The sequence below is a fragment of the Mus caroli genome, chromosome 5, assembly GCF_900094665.2.
Source record: "Mus caroli chromosome 5, CAROLI_EIJ_v1.1, whole genome shotgun sequence".
Lineage (NCBI taxonomy): Eukaryota > Metazoa > Chordata > Mammalia > Rodentia > Muridae > Mus > Mus caroli.
The window spans coordinates 27,047,263-27,073,145 of record NC_034574.1 but is presented as its reverse complement, the minus strand read 5'-3'; the positions used below and the strand labels follow the sequence as shown (position 1 = coordinate 27,073,145).

Genomic DNA, 25,883 nt, shown 5'->3' with positions numbered 1-25,883 from the left:
TCCTTCCTTCCTTCCTTCCTTCCTTCCTTCCTTCCTTCCTTCCTTCCTTCCTTCCTTCCTAAATTGCTGTGCCAGGTATTTTGTTACTATCATGAGAATACTAACTAGCAAAGGGAGGTAGGGTGGGGGTGGGGTTTCCTTCCTCATTTTCAGCCTCCTTTGGTAGAGAGGTTTAAAGTGGGCACCAAGCAGGCCTGGCCAGAGCTGGCATCAGGATAGCTGGGCACCATACTCCAGCTCTTCTCTGCAGCTGAACACAGCTCTCTATCCAGTTTCCCTGAAGCTGAATAAGGCCTTGGGCAAGAGGCATTACCTGCTCTGCCCACAGAGCTCTTCTGCACTGAGAGAAAGTGCCAAGGAGCATGGCCAGTAGGTGGGAACACAGCACGGGAACTCTCCTTTCTAACCACAGAGCCATGTGAGAGAGAGACCATGTGTGGTCTGAAGTCACTGATGTAGAGTTAGATACTTGGGAGTTCTCCCTGTCTTCTATGTTCTATCTGACTTTAGGAAGGATATGTCACATCTCTGCACTTTTGTTCTGTGAGGCTTACAGTATCCCCAAAGACAGTCGTGGCAATCTTATCTGTGGGAAGCATAATGTCTGGGCTCAGATGTTGCATGTGCCTGCTAGCATAGCATCTGCAGATCTCCCTGTGGCCTTCCTGCCTTCTTCTCATGCCATGGAGGCACATGCATTCCTGCCTTGGTTGTTCTCTTGCAAAGATGCCCATAGCAGTTCTTCCTCCAGAGCTCAAGATTGGGGGTGGGGGAGTATACCTCTAGGACAGGGAGCTTGATGTTGAGGAGAAAGGGCTGCAGTACCACAGAGAAGTCCTCTCGAGTGTCGTAGCGGCCTGACTCAACCAGTTGGAGCATGCTACTCTGGGAACACACACACATACAAACAGCAGCCTTTAACACAGGGTAGGGTACATGGACTCTCTGTCCCCATCCTATTGGACAGAGAAGCTGACTTAGCCGTTCATATGATGTAAATGTTTTTTGATAGTAAATCCCATTCAAGAAAGTTTGGAAATGGGTTGTTTGTTTGTTTGTTTTTGTTTTAAACTTGCCATCTCTAAGGCTAGGTAGACAGTCCCACAAAGAACAAAAAGACAGAGAAGATACTCCAGAGATCATCAGCCTCCTAGCCTGTAATCTCTTTTTTGTGGCCTATCTGTGGGGACTGGTATGAGAGTTGGAGCCAGAGATATGGGGAGAAGCTGGCTTCCAGTGTGATTTCACAGGGCCTCCCAGACCTACTGGCTATCAATAAGAGCTGTCCTGCCACCCCCTCCTGCTACACCAGTGTCTGAGCCACACCAGTTTTGCCATCTTGGATGCCACTGGGGCATTTACAACCAGGGAAACTGAGACCCTCAGTCAGATTGGAGCAAAGAGAGCCCAGGATTTCCTTCATGCCTCCCCTGTGTAGCAGGGGCTTTGGGCTAAAGTATAAAGAACACAGGCGGAGGAGGGCATAGGAAGGTACTACCCTCTTCCTTACCTGGTAGGATTTGATGAAGGCCTCCAACTTTGCCAGCTCATGGGAATCCTTCCTCGGGGTCAGAACACAGTTGCACAGGACACTGTATAAAGAAAGGGAGGCAAGAAGATCCAATAGCTGATGATTCAGGGACTGCTTCTGGCTACCCAGAGCTGGGAGGGATAACAGGGTTCATTCAAGCCCTGATTTGGCAGCACAAGTGCCTGGAGGTTTTGAGATACTTTTCCTAAGTACTAGAGAAAGAGATGAGAGAGGAGTCTGAAGTTTGAGTGAACTCACTTTAATAAGTACCAAAATTGGATTTCAGAGGCTAGGCCAGACACATATTCTGTTGAGTAAATGAATTCAGGCAATGAGAATACGATGCTTAATTAAAAAAACAAAACAGCCATGCATCTTCTTCCTGACAAAGTGCCTGGCTCAGGTGTTCTGTCTCTTGTTCTCTGTTGCAGTTTAACCACACACAAAGACTATTCTGCATTGCCCTTTTCAGTTTGGGCTACTCAGTCTCTCCAACAGTAGCCCTGGTGGTCTTGCTAGCATAGAAATTCCTGCCTGGCATTTAGGATATGATAAGGGATCAGATCAGAGTCTTAACCTCCCATGGGCAGAGGCTCCAGAGAGGCACTGCTAAATGCAAAGGTCAGACCGGAGCTTGGGATAGATAGCTCTTGGGTAGGAGGAATGGTGCCTGCCTACCTGATCTGATTCATTGGGCACTTGTTTGGGTTCTTCAGGAACACTTCCCGAATGATACTGGGGTTAATGAAGTCCACAAGGTTGACCAGGGCTCTGGGTACCTAAAGAGAAGGCTGCAGATGAGACAAGCTCTCCCAGGGTTTGGATAGAGTCTCCCTTTAGACTTCCAGCTCAGCTCATCCCTTAAGTTCAAGAGACAGGTCCATCCACATGGGACTACTTCATGGGGTTGTGAGCCCATGCATGATGCTAGTACAGAAATGGGTGGGGAGTGCCCTGCCCAGCTTCAGTATAGATGGTGCCTCTGGAATGACAATAAATGCTAAGTGCATAGCTCTGTTCAGCCACCATTTAGTGAGCCAAAATACGTGATAGGCAACTTATTTGCTAGGTCATTGGCTCCTGACCAACTTTTGCCAGCTTGACACGGGTCAACTTCTTCTGAGTAGACACGGGGACTCAGATACTCAGCAGAGCATCTGGTGGTCAGAATGCTACTTCCAGGGCATGGCAGGGACAGCTTGTTGTTGCCACAAGGTAGCAGTGGGGTAGAAGATATAAGGCTAGGTATAGAAGCTCTTTCCCTTGGCTGGCTCCACCCTTCCCCTCCCCTCCCACCTGCACCTTCATTATACTGGAGCTGAAACCAAGTTACAGAAGCCCTCACCCACCTCCTTATGTAGAATGTCCAAGGCATTCTGGAGATGGTCATAAAAATTGGCTGCAGAGTAATGATTCTGGGAAGAGAAATGGGAGGAGAGGAAGGGGTTGTTGGTTCCAGTGCAAAAGGCAGAAGAGGCACTTGTGGGCTTCCCTTCTGGGTCCAGCTCCAAGGACTTGTTTCCCTGCCCCAATCATCTGTGAGTCTATCAGCATGCTAGAATCTAAGCTGAATGCCTGACCACTCACTGTTGTCAGGGACAGGCCAACTAGAAGACTGGAACCATTAACCAGAGTGAAAGATGGAGACATTCTTCAAAATGCTTGGGGTCAACAGTTTCTTCTCTTTCATACGTTGTAAGAAAGAGAAGCAGCACCATATATGTCTACCTAGTCCTGCATGCTTGGGACGGACATGCATGCGGTGCCAGATACCACAAGGCCGACAGTATGGAGTGTGCATGCATGAATGTGTGCGTGAGTTATGTGTACCGTATACAATGTAGCTGGCTATGAATGCCCCCTTGAGTGAGTTGTGAGGATCTTTCTTAGAGAAGATCTCCAAAGCCTAAGGATCAAAGTCAGGGTCAGCCCTAGACCCTATCTCATTACCGAATCTGTGCAGAAGTCACACAAGTCACTGGCGCCGATCATCACCGTGATGACCTTCCAGTCTTGTCTGAAGTTCACTCTCTGCATGAGGAGGGAGGAAAAGGCTCATTGTTTCTGACAAACTATCACAGCTCTAGGAAATCCAGTCAGCCCCATGTGACTTCCTCATCCACTTGAAATAATACAGCAAGAACCTCAAAGTTGATGACATTCTAGAGACTTATTTATAGACCAGGATCTTAGCAACAGGAGGGACCTTTAAGGTCACTGTGCCTGGCATTCACTTTCTCCCCATTGATGTAATATCCTCTAGAAGGTCTCAGTCAGGATCTTCCCTATCTCTGCTTGAATGCCTCTAACTATGGGGTGCTTGCTGATTTTCACAGCATTTGGGAAAACCTTAGTGGGCTAGACAACTACTGTTTATCAGTAGTGATCAAATGGACTCACGCTATCACTCTTCATCTTCTGAACCAGAGTCTGGACTTGGCTTGCAAGGTTCCTGAGAAGAGAAAGTCAGTGCTTCCATTGACAGAGTGTACATTTGACATCTTACCCCAAGGGTCTACACACTACAGGCTCCCGTGACACTACATGAGCTGCAGAGACCCCCCCCCCCCAAGGCTCACAGGCCACAGGGCCTCCTGTTGGAGAGACCGAATGGACCAAACTGAAAATGTCAATGAAGAGTGCTCGTTATGTTTGGCTACCCATGATGGCAAGCAAGAGGCAGAACCCCCGAACCAGCCTCCTTGTCAGGAGGAGGAGAATTGTCAGGAATAGAAAGGATGAAATACATCTCAATACATTCTAATACATATCTAGAAATACTGCAGCAAATGGCTTTGTGAACAGCAAGCTGGGAGATTGTCCTAAAGTCATCAAAGCCACTCCTGGTCTCATTTTGTGCTCATGATATTCTTAAGGTCCCACACTGAGAATCCACTTGCCTTTGATGTTCCATTCTTTTTGCTTGTTTGCTTGTTTGCTTGTTTGTTTGTTTGTTTGTTTGTTTTGAGACAGGGTTTCTCTGTATAGCCCTGGCTGTCCTGGAACTCATTTTGTAGACCAGGCTGGCCTCGAACTCAGAAATCTGCCTGCCTCTGCCTCCCAAGTGCTGGGATTAAAGGCGTACGCCACCACCGCCCAGCTGATATTCCATTCTTAAGCAGGTTTTCAGTATATAACCTAGGCTGGCTCAAGTTCTCCACTGCTTGGATTACAGGTGGGCACCACTACAGCTTGCAAACTTGTCTGTCTTGAGTAGCTGGGAAAGATCATGTAATTGGATGTATGAAGGTTTAGAATGTTTCCTTTGCTTCCTAGCTGCCTAGAAGCTGACAGTTTGATGCTCAGGTACAGTAACCATGGAAACATTCCCATTGACACAATCCCTTCTTTGTCACAATGGCTGTGATTCTTCACATGTGCCTGTATCATGTACCCACATATGTGCACACATATATGTCTATTATGTGTCACATGTGTAACTTGTTCTGTGAGCCACTTTCAGAAAAGTAGAGAGTAAACGCATGACCCACACATGCCTGGGTTTATAATTCATGGCTCTCAGCACAAGTCTGAGTGACGGAGCCATAGCATTGTGGTCTCCTTGGATAGGCTAGTGGGACAGTGCATCACAAGCCATTATAGAGCCCAGCAAACAGGTGTTGGGGGCATGTCCACCAACTAGAGGTGTAGGGGCAAGAACTGAGGAGCAGCAACCCCAGGCTTCCAGGACCTCTAGGAGAAGAATTAGTGTTGCCTCGAGAGACCATCTCAGGAGGCTAGACAGTTCTGCCTCAGCACCACCTGGAAATCTCCAGTCTGTTTTATGTTAGCTCTATGTCAGGGCTGGAGAGAAGATGAGATTTTCCCAGAGGCTCCCTCAGGTTGGAGATCTTTACTTTGATATAGTAAGTCTCTCCTGATCATATAGGGCAATCGCTACCTGTGAGGCTCTGGGGAAAGAGGGATTCTAGCACCATTATTTCAGACAGAGCTTCAAAATTTACCAATATGCTTAGTCAGTTCAATTCTTAGATGACATGGTGTGTGAAAGGCTGATCACTGAGGAGTCAGGTAACAACTGTAGAGACATAACCCCTCCCATGTCCAAGGAAACTAAACTCCATGCTATAGCTTTGGTTATGGACAGACAGGAAAAAGTACCCTTAAAATCACTGCTGCAGATAAGGTGAAGTCCCTTTGTAGGTCTCTATGGGGTATCTGAGGGACTGACCATGTGCCTCTCTCCCCCTTTCTACAGCTCCCCTGAATGTCATACTCAGCCTTCGCCCCAGGGACAGCCTGGTTAAGGAAAGCGCTTGGAGAACTGGAGTCACCGGTTCCTACTGAGTAGCCCTTGAGATTTCCATTAAATTCCCGTAGGATATCTGGAAGAAGAAAGGCAGACTCTAGCACATGTGTCTGTCAGAAACTTTCTCTGTTGGAATGACGTGATGACAAGACAAGGTTGGAAGAGTCCCCCTTACAGAAGCACATCTCTCTGCCCAACTTACAGAGCAGTGAAGCCCCACCCCCAGCCCCCACTCTTGCCATCAGATTTGCCCCAGTATTTCTTGGGCCAAATGGAAAAACTCAAGGCTTGAGGAATTTGGTGGCTTGTCCTAAGCCAATGGTTCTCTACCTTCTTAAAGCTGTGAGCCTTTAATACAGTTCCTAATGTTGTGGTGACCCCCCAACCATAAAATTATTTTTGTTGCTACTTTATAACTGTAATTTTCTACTGTTATGAATTGTAATAGAACTATCTGATATGCAGGATGGTCTTAGGTGACCCCTATGAAAATGTCACTCAACCTCAAAGGAGCCTTGACCCATAGGTTGAGAACTGCTGCCCTAGGTCACCTCACAAGAAAGAGCAGGGATTGAACTTAGGTCTGCAGGGTCCATGTCTGATGTCCATGCCCTCAGACTGACAACTGGGGCCTCGTCTCCTACTTCAGGGCTAGTGCCCAGGAATGCACTAATTTTTTCTAAAATAGCCCCATTCAAGCCCTTGGTATCTACTTACTGGGCAAAGTGGTCACGTCCTCCAGGGACTTGTCCCCACCAGCACTGAAGGGAGAGAGCAAGGCAGGGAAGGAGAGAAAGCAAGTCAGTATATAAACGTTACCGAAGAAGGATCCTTGCTGTCCTTATATTTGCAGGATCCTGGGAACATTCTAGATTCACCAGTAGACTGTTCCCTGCTTAGTCTAGGATTTGAAGCTAAAGGACTTTCTGTCACCCTCTCTGGAGGGGAGTACTTAGTTGAGGACCCTAAGTGCTCAGTATGGGCTGCATGTAGGCCTTAGCTCTCTCTCCTGTCCTAAGCTTAGGAGTTAGCTGCGGACATCTCCATGAGACAGAGTAGAAAGCTGAGGTGCCGGGTTCATTTCTAAGGGTAATTTAAACCTAGCTTGAGCTGGAAACCTTGAGAACACAGATAACTTTCTTCTGCCCAGCATCAGGTAGATTCCAATGGAAGATTCAGGGGACAGAAGGAAGCTTGCTGCCGTCTAATGCCCGGTCTCATTTTATCTGGCCTAGCCACAGACCATACTGCCTAAGAGGAGGTCATTTCCTTCCACATACTTAAAGGAGATACTTCTTTCTATCTTAAAAAAAAAAAAAAAAAAAAAACTAGATGCTCAAATATTTGGTATTTACTGTTTGGTTTCTTCTGTGCCCCTTTGATCAGTTCCAGTCACTTCACTTCAGGCCAGGGAGTTTGAGAACACAACCTTACTTAACATCTAGCACACTGGAAGAGACCTCTCAAAGATGCCACAAATCAAAGCTGCTCTTCCGTCAAAGAACGCTTGGAATGAAGGCCACTGTCCTGTACCTGGGTGGTCAGGGACTTGAGCTGGAGGAGTTCTGCCTGCCGTATTACTCCATTCTGCCCCCACCCTGTGGCCTATCAGATGTGTGGCCTGGGCTAGTGGCTTGGCTTCTTGTCAATGGTCACCAATTCTTTTCTAGCTCTACATGCAGGTGTTGCTTCAGAATCTTATCTTCTCCCAAGCGAAGTCAGCAGATTGAAGCATTTAGACGTGGGAGGAAATGATAAACCCTTGTACTGTCCCATCTGTTGCCTTCTGTGTGTTTCTCTCAATGAACAAGATAACACACAAAAATGCATACATACTATGTACCCCCCACTGTCATTTCTTAAAGGTACTTAAAAAAAAAAGGAAGGTGGCAGAACAAGACCAGCAGGCTTCCCAGTGCCATTTTAGAATGGTATGTCCAAGAGGATAAAAGATACCTACACAAATAAACCCAGAGAGCTTCAAAAGTATTATGTCACTGTTTTGATCAGAACTATACAAACATGAGAAGAAACAGTCACGTCAAACATCTAGTCTACATTAGACTCTTCAGCGAATGTAATATGTGACACATGAGCTCAGGGCTAGACTCTCCTCATCTGTTGTCACCCAGCGTGCAGAAAGGTATAGATGTTTTGTGATGCGTGTTGGAAGAGTCAGAACAAAAACAAGGAGATGCATTTTGTCTTGGGTAAGTCATTTTTATTTGGTTCATGGAGTAATCCCAAATAAACCAATGTATTTCTACCAAAGAAAAAGCCATACAAAGCAGTGGTTATCGACCTGTGAGCCATAACCCCTCTTAGAGGCCACAAGGGTGGCCCTGAGGCCATCAGAAAGCAGATAATTCATAAGAGTAGCAAAATTATAGTTATGAAGTGGTCATGAAAATAAGTTTATGGTTGGGGGACAGCACAGCATGAAGGACTGTATTAAAGGGTGGCAGCATTAGGAAGGTTAAGAACCACTGCAAGAAAGCTCTCTGACCGACTCACTGGTAAGCTAGATGACAATGAAGAGATTCACAGGCACAGGGTCTTAGGCCAAGGGACCTTGGAACCAGCCAAACCTCTACAGGTCCTGTTTACAACCACCCATACCCCAAGAACCCCCAGGCCCTTTCTCTCCTGTCTATATGAGGTCCATTTTCCCCCACCCCCCATTGTTTCCTTGAAGGAAAAGGCCCAGGGTACTTTGTAAATTTTCCTGGAATCATTTAATTGCCTGCTATTTCCAGTGTAGTGAGCTCTAGAAAACCGTTTTTCTCTGGTCAGTCTATGTCATGGACATTTCCCAACAGATACTTCAAACAAAGAAAATTCTAGAATTAAGGGAAACTGAAGATCAAACATAAAACACAGATCAGAGCCCTTTCTATGCTGGCCTGCACATGAAGGAAATAGTAAGTAGTGTTTTACCTCAAATACAAAGGAAATCCCCTCTTGGACAGCTAACATCCCATGGAAGAACTCGGAGAAACACCTGCCTGTGTGCCTGTCTACTGCTGTCACTTAGACTCTAACTTAACACTGTCTTCAACACAGGTGCACTTAGGGGAAGATGTTTGGGACATTTAAGACAAGTTCAGGTTTTAACTTGAAATGGCAACAGTCATTGGCCATGGGTAATTGGGCTTATAACTAGAAAGTTCAGGTATCTCGTTCCTAGGAAAGATCAGACAATAGCTGAACATTTGCATGGCTGCCCAAGAAGTCTACCAGAAGGCTGACTTTGTATCTGGATTGGGAGCCCCACTATCTCAGCTACCTGTGAGGCTGCAGCAGTCACTTTTGCCCCCAAGGGTGTTCCTCTGGAGCTGACATTTGTGTGTGGTTTCCCCTCACATGATGATGTCACCGCCTCCTTTAGTTGAGGTGGAGCAGCTGCTGTAACCCAGGCCTCTTCTGGATTACAGTAAGTCCTGCTCCTCCCCTCCCCCCAACACCCCCCCCCCCTCAGGTCCCTCATAGCTTCAGTGACTTTCGGGGGAGGGCTGAGTAAATGAGGTTCTGTTCTGTTCCAGGCGGCCCACTGGAGACCACTGGCCCAGCTAAGACATGTGGACATGTGGGGGGCTCTGCTGAGAACGTTTCCTCTCTCTGGGAGGAGAGATGGCCCTCACGCTGAGGTACTTCCCAGTGGTGGCTACAAGCCATGCTGGCCCTGCCTCTCTATTATCTTGGCAGGCATGTCTGGAGCTTTCCTTAGCTCTGACCATCCCACCTTGTTCCCCGGCTCTTTCTTAGGGAGCATCCTTGAAGTGAATGTTCTCTGGAAAGGGAAGTGGTTAAGTGCTTGCCCTGTGCAACCAACTGCTCATTAAAGCTCTGCCCTCTTGTGGCAGGCTTCAGTCTAGCTTTCCCAGGTAAATTCTTAAATACTCGCTAATTACTTTGAAGCATGCAAAACCAGGAACTTTATTAGGAAAGAAAGAAACACAACTAACACCCAGTTGTTTACCTGACACCTCAAGCCACCTGAACTCCTCTCTGGGGTACCCTTTCTCACACCTTCCCTTATTTGACATCCTGCTGGGGTATCGCTTTCTCCTGGAAGCTTTTCATCCTTGCTGACTAGGGCTGGTTCCTCTCTTTTCTCCCACCCCTGTGGCATTTAGGAAGCCAGGTGAGTGCTCAGCTAACATACTCCCCCTCCCCCGACACCCAACTCAGTCCCTAACTCTGCTAGCACACAGGAGGTGCTCGGAGTCACCCATGGATTGCAACTTGCCTCCAGCATCTCTCCTGGAAGTGAGGATGTGTACATATACATACAGGCAGAGGTGTGACTGTGAAATGACATGAATACATACATGCAGACAAACATAGTAGCATCAACATATGAAAACAGACATGCAAATGGACAGGTGGAGACACAAGGACTTGGTGCTTTTCAGGCACATTTCATGTTGGATTTTCTGACCCAGGAGTTTGGTAAGAACCTTGGTTTACTTTTTCTGCATAATTTAAAAAAAAATAAAAAGATTATTAACAGTAAAATATCTTCTCTATTCAGTCAATGTTCACAGTTTGCAGAAATATACTGTTGTCCCTCTGAAAGCCTCTTCTAGACCTGGTCCTTGCTCTTTGGGATTTGTACATTTATAGGAGTTAAACCCAGCTAGTGCATACTAGCAACCCAGCAGCTGGGAGGTCCGACACTCAGAGTCATCTTCCCTTACAGATAGAGTTCAAGGTCAACCCAGATTCCCCGAGACCCTGGCAACAAAACAGATCCACAAAACCAAAAAGGTAACCAAACAAGCCCTCGGAAGAGGAAGTAAAAGGTCAACATTACCTAAAGGACAGTCCTCGATACTGTGTGGAGACATCGGCGAGGTTACCCTCTTGGGAGCCGATTCCATTGCCAGCCTTTGAGAACACGAAATGCCATAGGAAAACCAACATGTCAGAGAGAAAGTGGGGGCTATGGCCCCAGTGCACTCAGGGCAGCAAGACTGGCATTAAGACTGGGAGCAAGGGGCTTAGTCTGTGACCCCCACTTCCCAGCTTTGCCTTGCCTTGCTATGGCTACCCAGTTACAGAACTGATGATAAGCAAGCCTTTCCACAGGAGAGGCTTGGGACCCAACTGGGATCACAGTTGTAAAGACTGGAAGACTCTCAAGTGCTTTATAAAGTCGAGTGAATTGCCAACGTGTATACCACACAGGTCTTTATGTACATGGGCTGTAACCACTGTGGTGGAGAGATTCCTATAAAATCCCTCATTTATATTTTTTCCCCCTTAGAACCAACCTCCAGGAAGACATGTATAAAGCCCCGGCTGTACTGCCAGGAGGTGGAGCCCTGGGATGAAGCACACCCAGTATTAAAAGTGAGGAGCAGCACCTTCTCCAGCATGACATATTTTTGCATATGTCAAAAAGTGCTGTTGGGTGTTCAAAAATTCTGCCAACTGAGAATATTCAGTTCATTTCTGAAAATACTTTTTCCTGCACATCTATTTGACAAAGCGGTTGTAAAAAAAAAAATCAATTACATTGTTGCCATTCTCTTGGATGGATAGAGTTAGGGCAGAAGAGTAAGAGATGATGGAAGGTGGGAGCACAGGCTTGGAAGTTAGGAGGGCAGGCCTGGAACTGACCCCACCATCCCATGGCCCACTCCCACCCCCAGGGCTCAAAAGTTCTTACAGTCAGAGAGTCTCCCAGAGCTGCCACAACTTGGATGTCTGCAGGTCTCAGGGTATGCACTGAAAGACAAGCAGACATGCTTGAGTCTGGGAAGAGAGCCGAGGGTACAGTCTATCCTTTTGCTTCATGCCAATACCAGAAACAAGACTGCATGTGTGTTTAGACTGTGTAGAACCGAGGAGCCCAAACTGCATTGGCAGAATTTTCATGCAAGTTTCCTATAAGAGACACAAACAATTCTTAAGCTTGTGTCAGGCTAGAAGATAGAGAAACAGATGCTAAGAAATGTTGTAAGACACAAAGCAGGGATGGAGAAGATGAGGCAGAATTCCATTTTAGTGCTGGTGGCCTAAGTGCCCAACCAGACAGGCACTGGCTCACATACAGGCCACTTAGAGCCCGGTTTTAGATTTTCACATGAATCTAAGACATAGTCATGGCAGGCCCTTCCCTAATCTCCTAAAGTCCTTTTTTGAAGAGCCCAGAGAACTTTCTAGACCCTTCCACAGGCAGAGACTGAGGACACATTTCTATAGAGACATCCATTTCATGGGACTCGCTGGCCTCAACCTCCAGACTTCATCATCTTGCAGGACTGGGCCAACCATGGGCAAGTGAGTTCCCATGTCTTCTCTGTGTCCTGCTTAGATCTCGAAAGCAAGAGGATGGGAAAGAGTTCCTAACACAAATGGCCTGGGGGCTTGGCCAGGCATAATGCTGCCAAAGTTGAACAAATAGCTCACTCAGGATTGGAAGCAAGCACTGGATAGAATTGTGTTGAGTGGTTATCATACGAAGTCTTAGCTTATTACTCAGTGGTATGTATGCCTTTGCAGAGAGGTGGTGGATCTTGGTGGGTCACAGGGGCTGTGGTAGTCTGAAATAAAATGGCCCCTATAGGCCCACAAGGAGTGGGACTATTAGGAGGTATAGCCTTACAGAGGTGTGTGTCATTGTGTGTGTAGGGTGTATGTGTAAGGTGTGTGTGTAGGGTGTTGGGGGGGGGGGCTTTGAGGTCTCTGAAGCTCAAGTCAGGCCCAGTGTAGCATTCCCTTCTTGTTACATGCTGATCCAGATGTAGAACTCTCAGCTCCTTTTCCAGTGCCATGTCTGCCTGCCCCCTGCCATGTTTCCTGCCATGATGATAATGGACTAAACCTCTGAACTATAAGCCAGTCCCAATGAAATGTTTTCTTAAGAGTTGCTGTGGTCACGGTGTCTCTTCACAGCAAAAAAAAAATCTTAACTAAGACAGGGGCTTACCTGAGGTTGGTGGTGAGGCAGAAGGGGCTCTCTCTTTGCAAACCATCCAGGTTCCATAACCCTAAATACAAAGAGCCAATCCTAGAATCTTAGGATTAAGTGGGTGGGAGTCAGGCAGCAGAAAAGCTGGATGGATATCAGTCTTCCTCAGCAGAGCCCTGGGTCCTATTCCTGGGGAGGGGTCTCCAGGGACACTGAATATCAGCCAAGCTGAGATGCTGTAAGTCTGACCTCTTTTTCATCCAAGGTAAGACTCAGGGATGGAACAAATGGCCCACCCCACCGTCTGCCTTTTCCTTCAGCTGTGTAAGGCTAGGTTGATTCTACTCTCGCCCATAGAAGGTGTGGGTGGAGAGATGGTTTTAGGAAAGGGAATGAACCCTCTGTTTTCTTTCAGGAATTCTTACCCATCTTCCCATCAACAGAAGCTGCCCACCCCATTGCCCAGGGAGCCAAAGAGAAGCCATAGATAGATACCAGGTTGCTGTTCTTGGTAGTGCTCAGAAATGGCGAGGCCTGTGGGAAGAGGCGAGTGAGCAATGGAAGGAGTTACACCAGCCTAGACATGCTCTTCCGCAGCCTCCTCAGGGCCACGACCAGAGCTTAGACCCTTCCAGAAAGGCTGACCACCCTGTGCTCCTGCCCAGGATGTATCCGGTCTTCTCTGCAACCAGAACCAAGTCCCAGAACTCAGATTTAACCCTTAAGTAGCTACCATATTCTTTCTTGCACTCAGCCTATTGGCTAAGGATGTTGGGCCTCTTTTTTCTACCTTACCCCTTCCCAACAGCACCCCTGTCACCCCCAGGTGCCTGCCATTTGAAACCTACTTTGCCCTATAGAAACCTGAGTTCCTTTTTACTTAAGCAAGAAAAAGCAGACCCTCCTCAACCCCCAACTTCTTCTCCAAATAATCTCTGGTCCAGTAGTTCCCAGTGAGAATCCTGGGACCCTTTTGGGGACCCAGAGGAATTCTGGGTTGTGAGGCTGCAGCTACAAAACTCTAAGAATCTGACATTTTTTTAGTAGAATTGGGGTCCTACTCTGCTGAGAGTGAAGATCTGTTTTCCTAGCTCTGACTTCCATCTTAACATCCTGCCTGCCTCCACTTTCCATCCAAGCATGTATCACTCTGATGCTTGGTCTCTTGCTCTTCCCAGCTGGCCATGAGCCAAGGGCTGCATGGAAACAGGTTATCCCTGTCTCATTTGCCCTAGAAAATCTCCTATCCTTTCCTTAAGAGCCACCACTTCACTCCTGCCTGTCCAACAGAGGTGTAGCCTGTCTAGACTTGTGTTGATGACCTTGCCATCAGAAGTGAGGAAAACACTAAAGGGTTCACGTCACTGTGGGTCTGGGTCAACCATTCCTCTCTGTTTAACCAAAGGGGATGATGTGGATTGTCAACCTGGAATATAGATGGGGTGGGTGGGTGGGCAGAGAGAAGCTAAGATGAAGGCTTGGGCTGACTGGGCAGAGGAGATGCTATACTCAGAGGGTGTTCTTAGGAGAGCCCACTCTACCTGGTTCGGACACACGATAGGGGCCTTGATTTCAAAATTATTTTGTCTTGTCTTGTGGCCCACAGGTTCCAGCTTTAAAAAAAAAAAAAGCAAGAAGACAAGGAATGAGTAATAGGCAGACCAAGCAGACTGGTCAAGATGCTGGGGGTGTGGGGAGGAAGGGAGATGCAGGTAGCTGGACCAGAAGGGAGGATTCTTACCCTACAGCTCTTACCATGTTCTTCCAGAGGGCAATGGCTGAGCGGGCATGAGTCTTGGCATTAAAGTGGAAACAGTCAGGGGCAAAGAAAGAGCTGTCGGGCACGCCCGCCTAGTCACCAGGCAGAAAGGGAGGGGCAAGTACAGATGTCAGAAAACTCAGCTGCTCACCCTGGGGGCTCCCCTCATCCTCAATGCCTCATTTCTTTACCGGGGTCCGTGGCATGGACACATTTTCAAATAAGGGCTGGACAACCACAGTGAAATTATTCCTTGTGTCATATCGTCCGCTAGCAATGAGCTCTTCAGTTTTCTTCTGCCGGAGGAGATGGAGACAGGGGTTTGAATAGTGAGGAAAACACAGTGAAACTGGTCTCAAATCTTACTACCTACTCTTAACCAACACTCAAGTTCCTTCCTAAGGGAGGAGGAGGAGGAGGAGGAGACAGGAGAAGATGGGGTTCAGTGAAGTGTGTTCTGTGATCTCTTACTGAAGCTTCAAAGAAGCTGCTCTCTGACTCCTGCCATCCTTGAATGTATTTAAGTTGGCACAGTCCTTGGTAGTCACCACTCTCTTAGCCAAGGACAAGAGACTTAGCATCAATTGATTCTACGTGGGGCTTACAAACCTCTGAGAGTCCTTTACGGTGGCAAAACCCTCCTGCTTACCTGATACTGCCTGTTCCTTTCAATGAGGCTGGAAAGTTCTTCTGCGTTATCACCAACGCCCAGGACACAAGGACACAGTTGGCTACCAACAAAACCAAAGAGCCCCCAGCCTGAGGTCATCATCCTGAATGATCTCTGGCCCAAGACTCTGTATTTCTTATAAGTTGAAGGGTATTAGGGATTTGATTCTGGATCAAAGGATGTCACAGAAACAAACAAACAAACCAACCAACCAAACAAACAAACAAAAAAAAGTCCATGGCCTGAATTTGCTCTTGGAAACAAGACCTTCCTCCTGGTGTCTGTAGGAGTGATTTTTATGGAGCTGAGTCACCAGAAGGTTGTATGAAGATGAACAGAGAGACACACCTTTCTCCTAAACAATAATAATAACAACAACAACAGTAATTGCTAGTACACACTTCATGTTAACAGTGCCAAGCTCCATGTATTAAAATGTTTAAATCTCTTCATCATCCCAGATTTTTTTTTTTAAGACAAGGTTTCTCTGTGTAGCCCTGGCTGTCCTGGAACTCACTCTGTAGACTAGGCTGGCCTAGAACTTAGAGATCTGCCTACCTCATCTGCCTGCCTCTGCCACCCAGATGCTGGGATTAAAAGCGTGTGCCACCACTGCCCAGCTTCCCGGAAGTTTTTATTGTCCCCCTTTTACAGGTGAGCAATCGGAAGATGGCACACTCTGTGATCCTAGTTATGTTGGTGGCTAAGGAAGAGGATCATGAGTTTGAAGCCAGTCTAGACAGCTGAGCAAGACACTATCTCAACATAAAAAGCAAAGGGGCTTGGGGGCTGCCTGTCTAGGGTGCATAAAACCTTGGGTTCTATCCCCAATATTAAAAAACTGGGTGTGGTGGTCTCTGCTTGTAATCCTAGGACTCTAGTTGGTAGAGGCAGGAGGATCAGAAGTGTAGGCATAGCAGTCATTCTCAGCTCAAGGACCAGTTTGAAGCCAGCCTGGGATATACAAGACCCTCCCTTTAAAAAAAGACAAAAGCGAAAAGGGCTGGGCATATAGTTCAGTGATAGCAGACTTCCCTAGCACATGCAAGGTCCTGAATTTACGGAGGACATCAGGAAGAGGAGATGACCAAGTTTCAGTGGTTAAGTAACATCCTCAAGGTCACACAGCCATATTGACTTGACACTGGTGGGAGCTGGGACTTGACTAAGAAGTCACTGAATTAAACGGCTCTGTCAGTCTGCAACTCCACTCTGGTTTGTCCAGATCTGGCAAATCTGGACTTCCACCCTGGGTATAAAGTGATCCTAGCCCGGGTGGCTCTGTGTAGATGGAGTAGCAGAGAGGGAGCTTGGCCACCAAGACAGAAAGGCGGAGGGGCAGAGAGGGCAGTCTCGAAACAAGGAAGCTCTTGATCTTATCAACACAGACATTCTCCTCTTCAAATGCACTTGGCAAGAAACTTCTCCAAACCGGTTTTAGTGGCCTTCAAATCTCTGCAGTGACCCGTAACAGGAGGCTTTGGAGGTGGTGGTGGTGGGAAACCTATTCTCAAGTGGAATGTATATACCAAACTCTCCATGTGCTCCAGTGACTAGAGAAAGTGGGATCTAGTAGATGAGTCAGCATTGCAAATTAGCATGCCTGACAGCAGCCCTGGCAGGCAGCGTGTGTGTCTGCTCACAGTATCCTGAGCCTTCTCTAGGGAATCTGTGCAGTCTGCCCTACTCCTCTAGGGAAGATCTGGCATAGTTCTCCAGGGATCAGCCAGTATACCTCCTTAATTTCCAAGAACAAGACTGGCCCTTGTGAATTATTCATTCAGCTCATCTGCAAACAGCCCCTGCGCCCCTATGCTGTGGTGGCAGTGACTCAGTGCTCACAGGCTGTGGAGGATAATCACCACACTCAGGTGACTAATGGCCATGTGGTGTGCCCAGGAACATGATGAGGGCTAGAGGGCAGGGGAGGAAGGCTTGCACAGCCACCATGACCAGTTAGAAAAGCATCCTCCTTCCAAAGGTTACAGACTTGTCTGGTGCTAGAGATGAACTCCATCTTTTGTTGGGTCTGGAGGCTGAGAGTTGACGGCACCAGCCTCCTAGGACCACCCTTCTGAGGACCAGAATCTTCTGTTCTCTGAGAGAAGATTCACCCCTGGATCTCGCCAATTCTGATCTCACATCTTTCTTACTCTGATTTGTGTTTGTCCCACCTGGAGCACACACATGCCATTCAGAAACACTGTCTGTCCTGGGGACCAGCCTCTAGGAGATGGTCACTCTGCTCTAGATGCTGTGGGCTGAGTGATCCTATTCTTAATACCCTCTCTCTCTTCCTTGATGAAGGGGCCATGTGGCTGACTCGGGAGCAGGCAGAGACTCCTTATGTGCGCTCTCAGAGAGACTGCTGAGGTCTATAGTGATGTTTACAGAAGATAACCCGAGCTGTATGTCCCCCAGGGAGGCCTTTTCAGGTTAAAATATGGGGTAGTTCTACTCTACCCTTATACTCTACCCTGGGGGTTCCTAAAAGAATCTGCCAAGGTCCACAGTCCTTTCAGGAACATGGGTGAAGTTGCCACCAGACCTGAGGATTTGCCGTGGGCATGAGACTGTAGGTTCATTGAACAGTTCTTTCAAGGGGGAGATCTCCATCACCTTTACCATGTTCACAAAGGCCCGGGGAACCTGCCGAAACAGAATCAGTCACCAAGATAATATGGTAAGATGGCATTGGCTTCTTGCTTCTCACATCGGGGCTGGAGCTCAGAGTTTGTGACTTCCTCCTGGCCCCACCCACTTCCTTCCTCTCTTATTTCTGCTCTCCGAGGATGCTAGAGCATACATGCAGGTGTCTGTCAAGTAGCTCTCAGAACTGCTGGGAGGCCTCCGAGGTCACAGACAACAGCTCTGATGGAGCAACTCAGAGGCCTGTGTGGTCTAACTTCCATACCTCTGCATGGAGGATGTCCAGGGCATTCTTGATGTTGTCTACGAAGTTTTGGGGAGAAAAGCGACTCTGTGGGCAGAGGAAAAATCTCATGAGCCCCGTGCATCCCCCATCTCCTCCCTATGTGCAGGACTGCTTCCTGGCTTGGCTTCTCCTCTTTCTATATTTTAATCAGAGTTGGCAATAGTGAAACAGAGGGTTAATCTTTGGGGGGTCCTAGCTACAATGCTTGCATTCATCATGACCCTCAGGAAAGAGTCTTTCCTTTTGCCTAGAGCGGGGGGGGGGGGTGGTGGTGGGTGGGAAACCTCTGAATTGATTTAGTATTGATAGCCTTAGATACCCTGTATAGCTCCTCTGAAATGGGGCTACTGAAGCGGATGACCTCAAGATCTGGTTCTACCACCTGCCCTCTTCTGAGTCTCAGGTGCATCAATCACTTCTAAGTGCCTCGAGGGTGCATGGGGAGCCTCCAAACAGAAATACACTTTGATTTTTTTTTATCTGTGGTTTTAGAACTGTGTGTGTATGAGGGGGAAGAAGGGAGGGAGGGAGAGGGGATGGATGTATACAGGTGACATCTATGTGTGTGTGTATGGAGTCCAGTAGTTCACATCAGATGTCTTTCTCATTTTGGGGGGCAGGGTCTTCTACTGAATTTGGAAGTTTATTTGTTCAGCTAGACTGGATTGGCTAGCAAGCCCCAGGAATACTTTTGTCTCTCCCAAGCACTGGGGTTACAGGTGTTTACAGACACAGCTGGCTTCTTATGTGGATGATAGGAAATTTATCTTCAGGTCTTCATGCTTGACTAGGCCTTCATTCCGAGCCCCACTTTCAGAGCACTGAAAAAAAATCAGTGGAACCCCTTCTCTGGGTGAATCGCATCCAAGAACCCCACCTTACAATAGGTTAAAGCAGTGTCCCTCAGGAAGCTGTGAGGGGGACGAAGGTTCCAAAGCTTTACCTGTCCCCAGGAGCCTTGACAGGCTCTCCCATGAGATCTTTAAATATCAGCTTTAAAGTCACTAGCCCTACATGATTCTGATATCAGGAAAGTTATTGTAAGGGTTTGGGGACAGGTCATCCTCTGGGCATCCTTCTGCCTCACTCTTTTAGTCCCTCACTCCCTGTGGTAGTTTGAAAATTCTTGGCCCAGGGAGAGGCGCTATTAGGAGGTGTGGCCTTGTTGAAGTAGGTGTGTCACTGTGGGCATAGACTTTAAGACCCTTAATCCTAGCTACCCAAAAGCTGAAAGACAGTCTTCTCCTAGCTGCCTTAGGTAGGAGAGGTAGAACTCTCAGCTCCTCTTGCACCATACCTGCCTGCATGCTGCCATGCTTGATGGTAATGAACTGAACTTGTGAACCTGTAAGCCAGCCCCAATTAAATGTTCTGGTAAAAGTTGCCTTGGGCCAGGCAGTGGTGGTACACGCCTTTAATCCCAGCACTTGGGAGGCAGAGACAGGCAGATTTCTGAGTTCAAGGCCAGCCTGGTTTACAAAGTGAGCAGACAGCCAGGGCTATACAGAGAAACCCTGTCTCAAAAAAACAAAAACAACAACAAAAAAGAATTGCCAAAACTTAAATGCCAGAGAAGAGCGACCTGCCCCTGAAGGGCCTGAGACCTTTGAGCCTGGCCTGTCTGTTGACACTGAGAGCTCCCAGCCTGACTGTGGCTTCAGCCCTCCCCCATGCTCAAGCTCACTGCTCCCTCAGAGGAGGCATCTGTGGAGAAGAGGTCATGCTGCTTGCTCATGTGAACTGTGATTCCTCAGAACGGCAGGGTTCAACCTCATGCCTAGCTGGAGGCTTCCTCATGACCTCTGGCCTGGTGACCCACTTCAGCACATACCCCAGGGCTGTGGGGAAGCCGGCACAGAGCCCCATCTCCCTCCCAGCCCAGGACACTGGCCACTTTGCTCAAGGATGGACTATGTAGAGCTCTACCTATGGGCCTCAGGCCACAGACTGCTTATTGTGACTCTTGATAAAGGCTGTTTGCCACTGGGGGGGGGGGAGTTGCCAATAAAACCCTAACCAAGACACATGCCCAGCTAGCAGGTCTCCTGCACTATGTGCTGACAAGCCCCCTTGCTCTCCATATGCCACAGCTACTTTGATTTTGGAGTTACTTATGCATCATCAAAACCCAATGTGCTATTAAAAATTGCTTGTTTCTGGCCCCTGGCTAAAGGAAACCCCAAGGACAGAGCTTGTGTCTCGTCTGCCACTGCTCACCTCTGGGCATAGCATGTGGCACAGGTGTGGGTGTGAGACTCACAGGTGGTTTGGTTTAAGGGATCCCCTTCAGAGGGACTTGAGAATCCAGGAAGAATACATGTGACAGCCATAGAGGAACACCGTTGTGGGTTTTCCATCAGCCCCAAGAGGTGTAGACCTGAACCTTACTGGAAATCACTTTCTCTAGAGATAGCACAAAGGTGCAATTGGCAAGGCCGGTAAATACTGCAGAAAGGAGCCAACCTGTAACTGGTTATAAAAACAAGCAAGTCTTTCTTAACACAAGGTTATCTAGTTTTCTAGAATGATATGATCAGGCTCCCTCCGTAGGGAACTTCATCAGGACCAATCTTCCAGGTGAATGTCCTCTGGGCCTTAAGATTAATGAATCCTCAGTTGGATTCATGCCAAGCCATGTACAGAGTCCTGACCTATCTATGCTGTTCCAGGACCCAGTGGCCAACTATGGAGTCTTTCCTGGGCGTGAGGGGCTGAAGATTTACCGGGTCACGGCAGGAAGCACAGAGGTCATTGCCTCCTATAAACACAGTGATTATCTTCCAGTCTTCCTGAAAGTTTACTTTCTGAAATGAATAGAAATAAGTAGGGTTAGGGAGGAAACCCTCGTAAAGGCAGTTCCCCACATGTCATAGAGTACAAACTGGGTTTTGGCACAGCAGGCACAGGTCTGTCTCCAACCACCCTGGTATGAGGAGTTCTTTTGAGTTTTGCATGGAAGATAGGGAATTAGGTCCTGACCCTAGGAAGGGAAGGTTGTTCTAGAGTCTTCTAGAAATCTGGAGTTCTAATAGCTTTACAGAAGAAGGACCATCTTCCATTAAGAAGGAACTTTCCTTAGCCCATGAGTTAAAGGTGCCTGTGCGAAATCCCAGCTGGGTCTGGACATTGTGGTGCAAGGTGTTCTCCTCGGCACTAGCAATGCAGAGGTAGGTAATTCTCTGAGTTCAAAGCTGGTCTGCTCTACAGAGAGAGTTCCAGGACATGCAGAAATACACAGAGAAACCCTGTCTCAAAAAACCCAAGAAAGAAAGAAAGAAAGAAAGAAAGAAAGAAAGAAAGAAAGAAAGAAAGAAAGAAAGGAAGGAAGAAAGGAAGAAAGAAAGGAGAGAGAGAAAGAGAAAGAGAGAGAAAGAAGAAGAAAAAAGAAAGAAGACGAAGAAGAAGAAGAAGAAGAAGAAGAAGAAGAAGAAGAAGAAGAAGAAGAAGAAGAAGAAGAAGAAGAAAGAAGAAGAAGGAAGAAGAAAGAAGAAGGAGGAGGAGGAGGAGGGAAGGAAGGGAGGAAGGGAGGAAGAAAGGAAGAAAGGAAGAAAGAAAGCAAACTTCCAGTTGGAGTGGCAGGTCAGAGCAACATAGAGTTTCCAGGAGTTTGCCACCTCTAGAACTTCCTGCAAGAGAGGTCTAGAGAAGTGTTTGAAGGGTTGCATGGAAGGATGTGGGCATAAGCATTCTACAACACCATGGTCAATGGTGGGTGTGGTGTTCACAGCCTCCAAATGAGTGTGAAAGACATATGGTGTGTGTGTGTGTATGTGTGTGTGTGTGTGTGTGTGTGTGTGTGTGTGTGTGTGTGTGTGTGTGTAGCAGATCAGGAAAGCCTGACATCAGGCATAGACATATTCTGAAATGTTCCTAATAATGGATTTGGGGATGGGGGTGGTGCATCACATCACATAAAAATAACCAAGCGTGACCCACTACTTTTGTTATTTTATCCACTGGATGCCGCCTCCCCAACCAGGTCTGCACTGAGCCTTCACTCTCCCCAACCAGGTCTGCACTGAGCCTTCACTTTGATCTTTTATCTGAGAGAGGATCTCACACTCAGTTTTTAGAACCCAGCTCAAACACCTCTGTTTCTTTTCTGAACCCCCCAATCAGGGGTCCTGTCCCCGTTGTGCCCACTTCTACTCTGTGCGCAACTCTTTACAAAATATGAGTCAACTGTTTCATTATCTTGCTTCTTCATGTTTGTCTCCTCTTTTAAGCTCTTCTAGGAGAGGACTGTGCTGTATCTTTTTACATGTTTATTCTGAGCCCTGGCTAGTACAGAGAATGGGGACTCGATATGCAAAGGAACAGGGGTACAGAGGCCCAGATTCTGCTAGAAACCTGGCCTGAGCCCTTTGCCCCGCTTCCCCGCCTGCTGACTTCTCTGTGTCTGTGGGTGTATCCTGCTGCTCTATGGATCCTTGATGTTCCCAGACTCACCGTGTCTGTCTTCATCAGGTTCACCAGCTTTCTGGCCTGATCAGCTAAGTCACTGTGGGAATACCGTAAGGAGATGAATGAGAATCAAAGTCTAGGATATCAGTGTAGCAGAGAGAGAAAGCGATTGGCAATTGACTTAGGAGAGGAAGGTTGGGGCAGCACTGAAGTCCCACCACACATAGCTTCATCACCGCCCAGGCTTCACCATAGCTTCATCCCCACCCAGGCTTCACTGGGGAGGATGGACCGCTCAAGAGAGATAAAGGCCTGCACGTTTGAGGTTGACTCTTGGTGCATTTATTTTTGTGTTGGTATAGTTAATGATAAACTCTTGGTTTCTCTTCCAAGCCAGGCTTGTTCAAAGCAAATAGGTAGCTATGTATTTATTTTACATCATCTGCCACTCAATTAATGCTCATGTGAACAGATGTCATGGCCCACCTAGCCCCCAACCTCCAAAGGTGATGTCAGTTTAAAATGATGACAGAGCTGGGGATAACTTCAGTGGCAGAGTGCTTGCTTAGTGTGAACAAGGCCCTAGGCTCAGTATCTATACTGTAAAGCAAAGACAGTAACATAAAGACCTGTTCATGGAAAGTCATTGTAGGTACAAATGAAATCCAAGCGGCCCCTTGGATAAGAGCTGCTGTTCTGCTAGATAACAAGGGTTTGAATGCCAGGTCTATCCATAACCACCTTGGAGACCTTTACCTTACAAACCCAGGGCTTTCCTTTGTCAAATAAAGCAGTGGCAGTGCCTTCTTCGTGGAGTTGAGAGAGTCAGATGAGGGTCACATGATTCTAAGGAAGCTACCACAAGGCAAGCATCCTTAGAATGATGTCTATTGTTACTCTCACCATCCACAAAGTTCCCTGGCACCATGCTCAACACAGCTCTCTACCAGCACAGTTGCTCTGATCCTGGCCAGAACACCGGGTATCAGATACTTGGGGGTGGGGGGTGACCCTGAATCAATCACTTAACTTGCTTCTTACCTGTGGATGGGAGGTTGCCAGGGCAACCCTTTTCCTTTGGACCAGGGTTTAGAATGCGTTGCTCCATGGCTCAGGGGCTTAGTTTTTAATCACTGACAAAACAGGGAGTCAGCCCTCTACATTGCCCATCTGACAGAGCTACTGACAACAATCATGAAGGAATTCTGCAAGGTACTCAGGCACTGCTGTGTGTATATGAAGGGCTATGATCAGGCCTGGAATAAAGCCTGCAAGACCCTTGGGTCTGGTTGCTGTACTTGTTGGGGCCATATAGATTCTTTGTGTTATAGTTTCAAGTGCACTATGGGAACAACTGGTCTGCCCCTGCTTTTCTCTGTCACCTGGATGCCTTCCCTAGAGCCTAGGAAAAAGTACAGTCACAGATTGAAGGCCATGAGACATGTTTACTGTGGCTATCATAGGTCCTTGCCTCTGAGAGTCCATTCGTGCATGTGTGCCTCCCTGACCTAACCATGCTTAGAACTCCTTTACTTCTGCTGCTACCAGCGGTACTTACCTGGAATAGAGACATTCTGTTAATGTTAAAGCAACCTTTAGCTTGTAAATGGCAAAACACTTCCACCCCTATCCCTGCCAAAGGGAGAAGCAGCCTTCAAATTCGTTCTAAAACCTATTTGGTTTGGTATGATCTGTCTTTCCTATGGGGCACAAACGTGAAAGCTACTTAGAGATGGCTTATAAAGCTGGGAAAATCCCAGAGAATCTAGGAACCAAACTACAAGGACCTTAGACTCATGCAGAGAAGTGTGGCCTGGGCTGAATCTGGAAGAAAAATTGGTAAAACAGAAAGTTTTTTTTTTTTTCCATGTTCTGTTTAGCTGGGTGTGGTGTTGTATGTTCATTGGCTAGGAAACAAGGCTCCAAGGAACACTCCAAGGCTTTGAAAAGTGTGCAAGCAGAGCTGAGGCAGGGTGGCACTATGGAGCTTGAAATCTGAGCCCTGCAGCCCTGGTGAATTAGTGCTGGGTCCACCATCAGGCTTTGCAGGAGTACAGCAGGCCAGAGCTTTCACATCTAAGATGGGGTCAATGTCACAATTTCCACAGAGGGGCTCGCAACAGCCTTGCCTCTTTGCTTCAGAGGTTTGCAGAGGCTACAGAAGAAATGTGGCTGTCACCGAGGGCCTCCTGTCAGTGTTCTCCCTATGACACAGGAAGTACATGGGCCACAGAGTCCCAGATGCCTCTCTGATGAAGACAGGGCATGTAGGACTCAAAACCAGCAACAACAAGCTAACCGGGACTCACTACTTACAGCCACTGCTTTGTAAGGGAATAAAGTCTACAGAGGAGGCTGGGTGATCTGCTTCAAGTGTATGTGTGGCATCAGAGGAATGTGACTAGCTGCTAGGGTAGGGTTGAGTGTACACTGGCCAGGTCTGTGTGTCTGACAGCAAGGGATGCTCCCAGGAGAGCCCACGCCAGCTCCTTACCCAGCCAAGCCTCTCACAGCCTACAACACAGCAAGCCTTCCCCAGGACCCCTCACTTCCGTCCTCCCAGCATGCACTCCCTCCAGGACACCCAGGCTCACTTAGATTTGGCTCCTGCTACGGCCTGGTTGAAGGATGCTCGGGGAGTGTTTTCTTTCCCAGTGCCAACAGAGAAGCCCTTCAAGGAGGGGTTGAATCCCCGGAGAATGTCTGGAAATACAAGGGACATGTTTACCAATGGCCCCAAACCCTTTTTGCCCGCTGTTTTGCCACAGGGACACCTATATAGCCCAGGCTATCCTCAACTGGTGATCTTCCCACCCAAGCCTTGTAGGTGCTGGGATTACTCAGCCAACTGTCAAGTTCCTTTGAACACTGAGTGTGGAGGACAGAGCAGAGCCCCAACTCTACAGCCTAGCATAGAACAGAATGTTGAGCAGTCTGAGACTCCACACCAGTGGCTCTCCACCTTCCTAATGCTGAGACTCTTTAATGCAGCTCATGTTCTTTTGTTGCTACTTTGTAACTGTGATTTTGCTACTGTTATGAATTGTAATGTAAATTTATGACATGCAGGATGGCCTTTGGTGGCCCCTGTGAATAGTTTGTTAAACCCCCAGAAGGGTTAGGACCCATAGGCTGAGAATATGCATAGCACATAATAATTTACCACATTCAGGCCCTTGTTTCTTTTGGGATTTTACTGCTGAAGTCTTTTCCCGCATCTACTGAGACCATCATGTGATTTCTGTCCATACTAATTTGTATATGGCAATGCATCCTTGTATCTCTGGAAAGAAAGAAACTAACTTGCATATGGTCACAATGTGTTCTTGAATGTAATTTACAAGTATTTTACTAAGAATTCGGTATCTATAATCACAAAGAAAATGGATTTATTT

The 25,883-nt window shown here is 47.5% G+C and overlaps 1 protein-coding gene across 4 annotated transcripts in view; it reads right to left on the bottom strand.

Annotated features, from left to right (window-relative positions):
- Positions 1-25,883, bottom strand: part of Plb1 (phospholipase B1) — a 138,999-nt gene that overhangs the window by 35,448 nt on the left and 77,668 nt on the right. For all 4 annotated transcript variants that reach the window (XR_002377944.1, XM_021162761.1, XM_021162762.1 and 1 more), the window contains 21 exons: positions 25,083-25,191; positions 22,534-22,585; positions 20,808-20,888; positions 18,064-18,129; positions 17,698-17,798; positions 15,129-15,210; positions 14,671-14,775; positions 14,476-14,571; positions 14,262-14,333; positions 13,216-13,254; positions 12,739-12,799; positions 11,476-11,534; positions 10,618-10,691; positions 6,519-6,562; positions 5,769-5,877; positions 3,932-3,983; positions 3,482-3,562; positions 2,881-2,946; positions 2,210-2,310; positions 1,511-1,592; positions 781-885 (listed from right to left, as the gene is read on the bottom strand). Coding sequence is in view for 3 of the 4 variants with exons in the window: in XM_021162761.1 (XP_021018420.1) it covers positions 781-885; positions 1,511-1,592; positions 2,210-2,310; positions 2,881-2,946; positions 3,482-3,562; positions 3,932-3,983; positions 5,769-5,877; positions 6,519-6,562; positions 10,618-10,691; positions 11,476-11,534; positions 12,739-12,799; positions 13,216-13,254; positions 14,262-14,333; positions 14,476-14,571; positions 14,671-14,775; positions 15,129-15,210; positions 17,698-17,798; positions 18,064-18,129; positions 20,808-20,888; positions 22,534-22,585; positions 25,083-25,191 (1,637 nt within the window). In the remaining variant the exon portion in view is untranslated. The remainder of the gene's footprint in view (positions 1-780; positions 886-1,510; positions 1,593-2,209; positions 2,311-2,880; positions 2,947-3,481; positions 3,563-3,931; positions 3,984-5,768; positions 5,878-6,518; positions 6,563-10,617; positions 10,692-11,475; positions 11,535-12,738; positions 12,800-13,215; positions 13,255-14,261; positions 14,334-14,475; positions 14,572-14,670; positions 14,776-15,128; positions 15,211-17,697; positions 17,799-18,063; positions 18,130-20,807; positions 20,889-22,533; positions 22,586-25,082; positions 25,192-25,883) is intronic.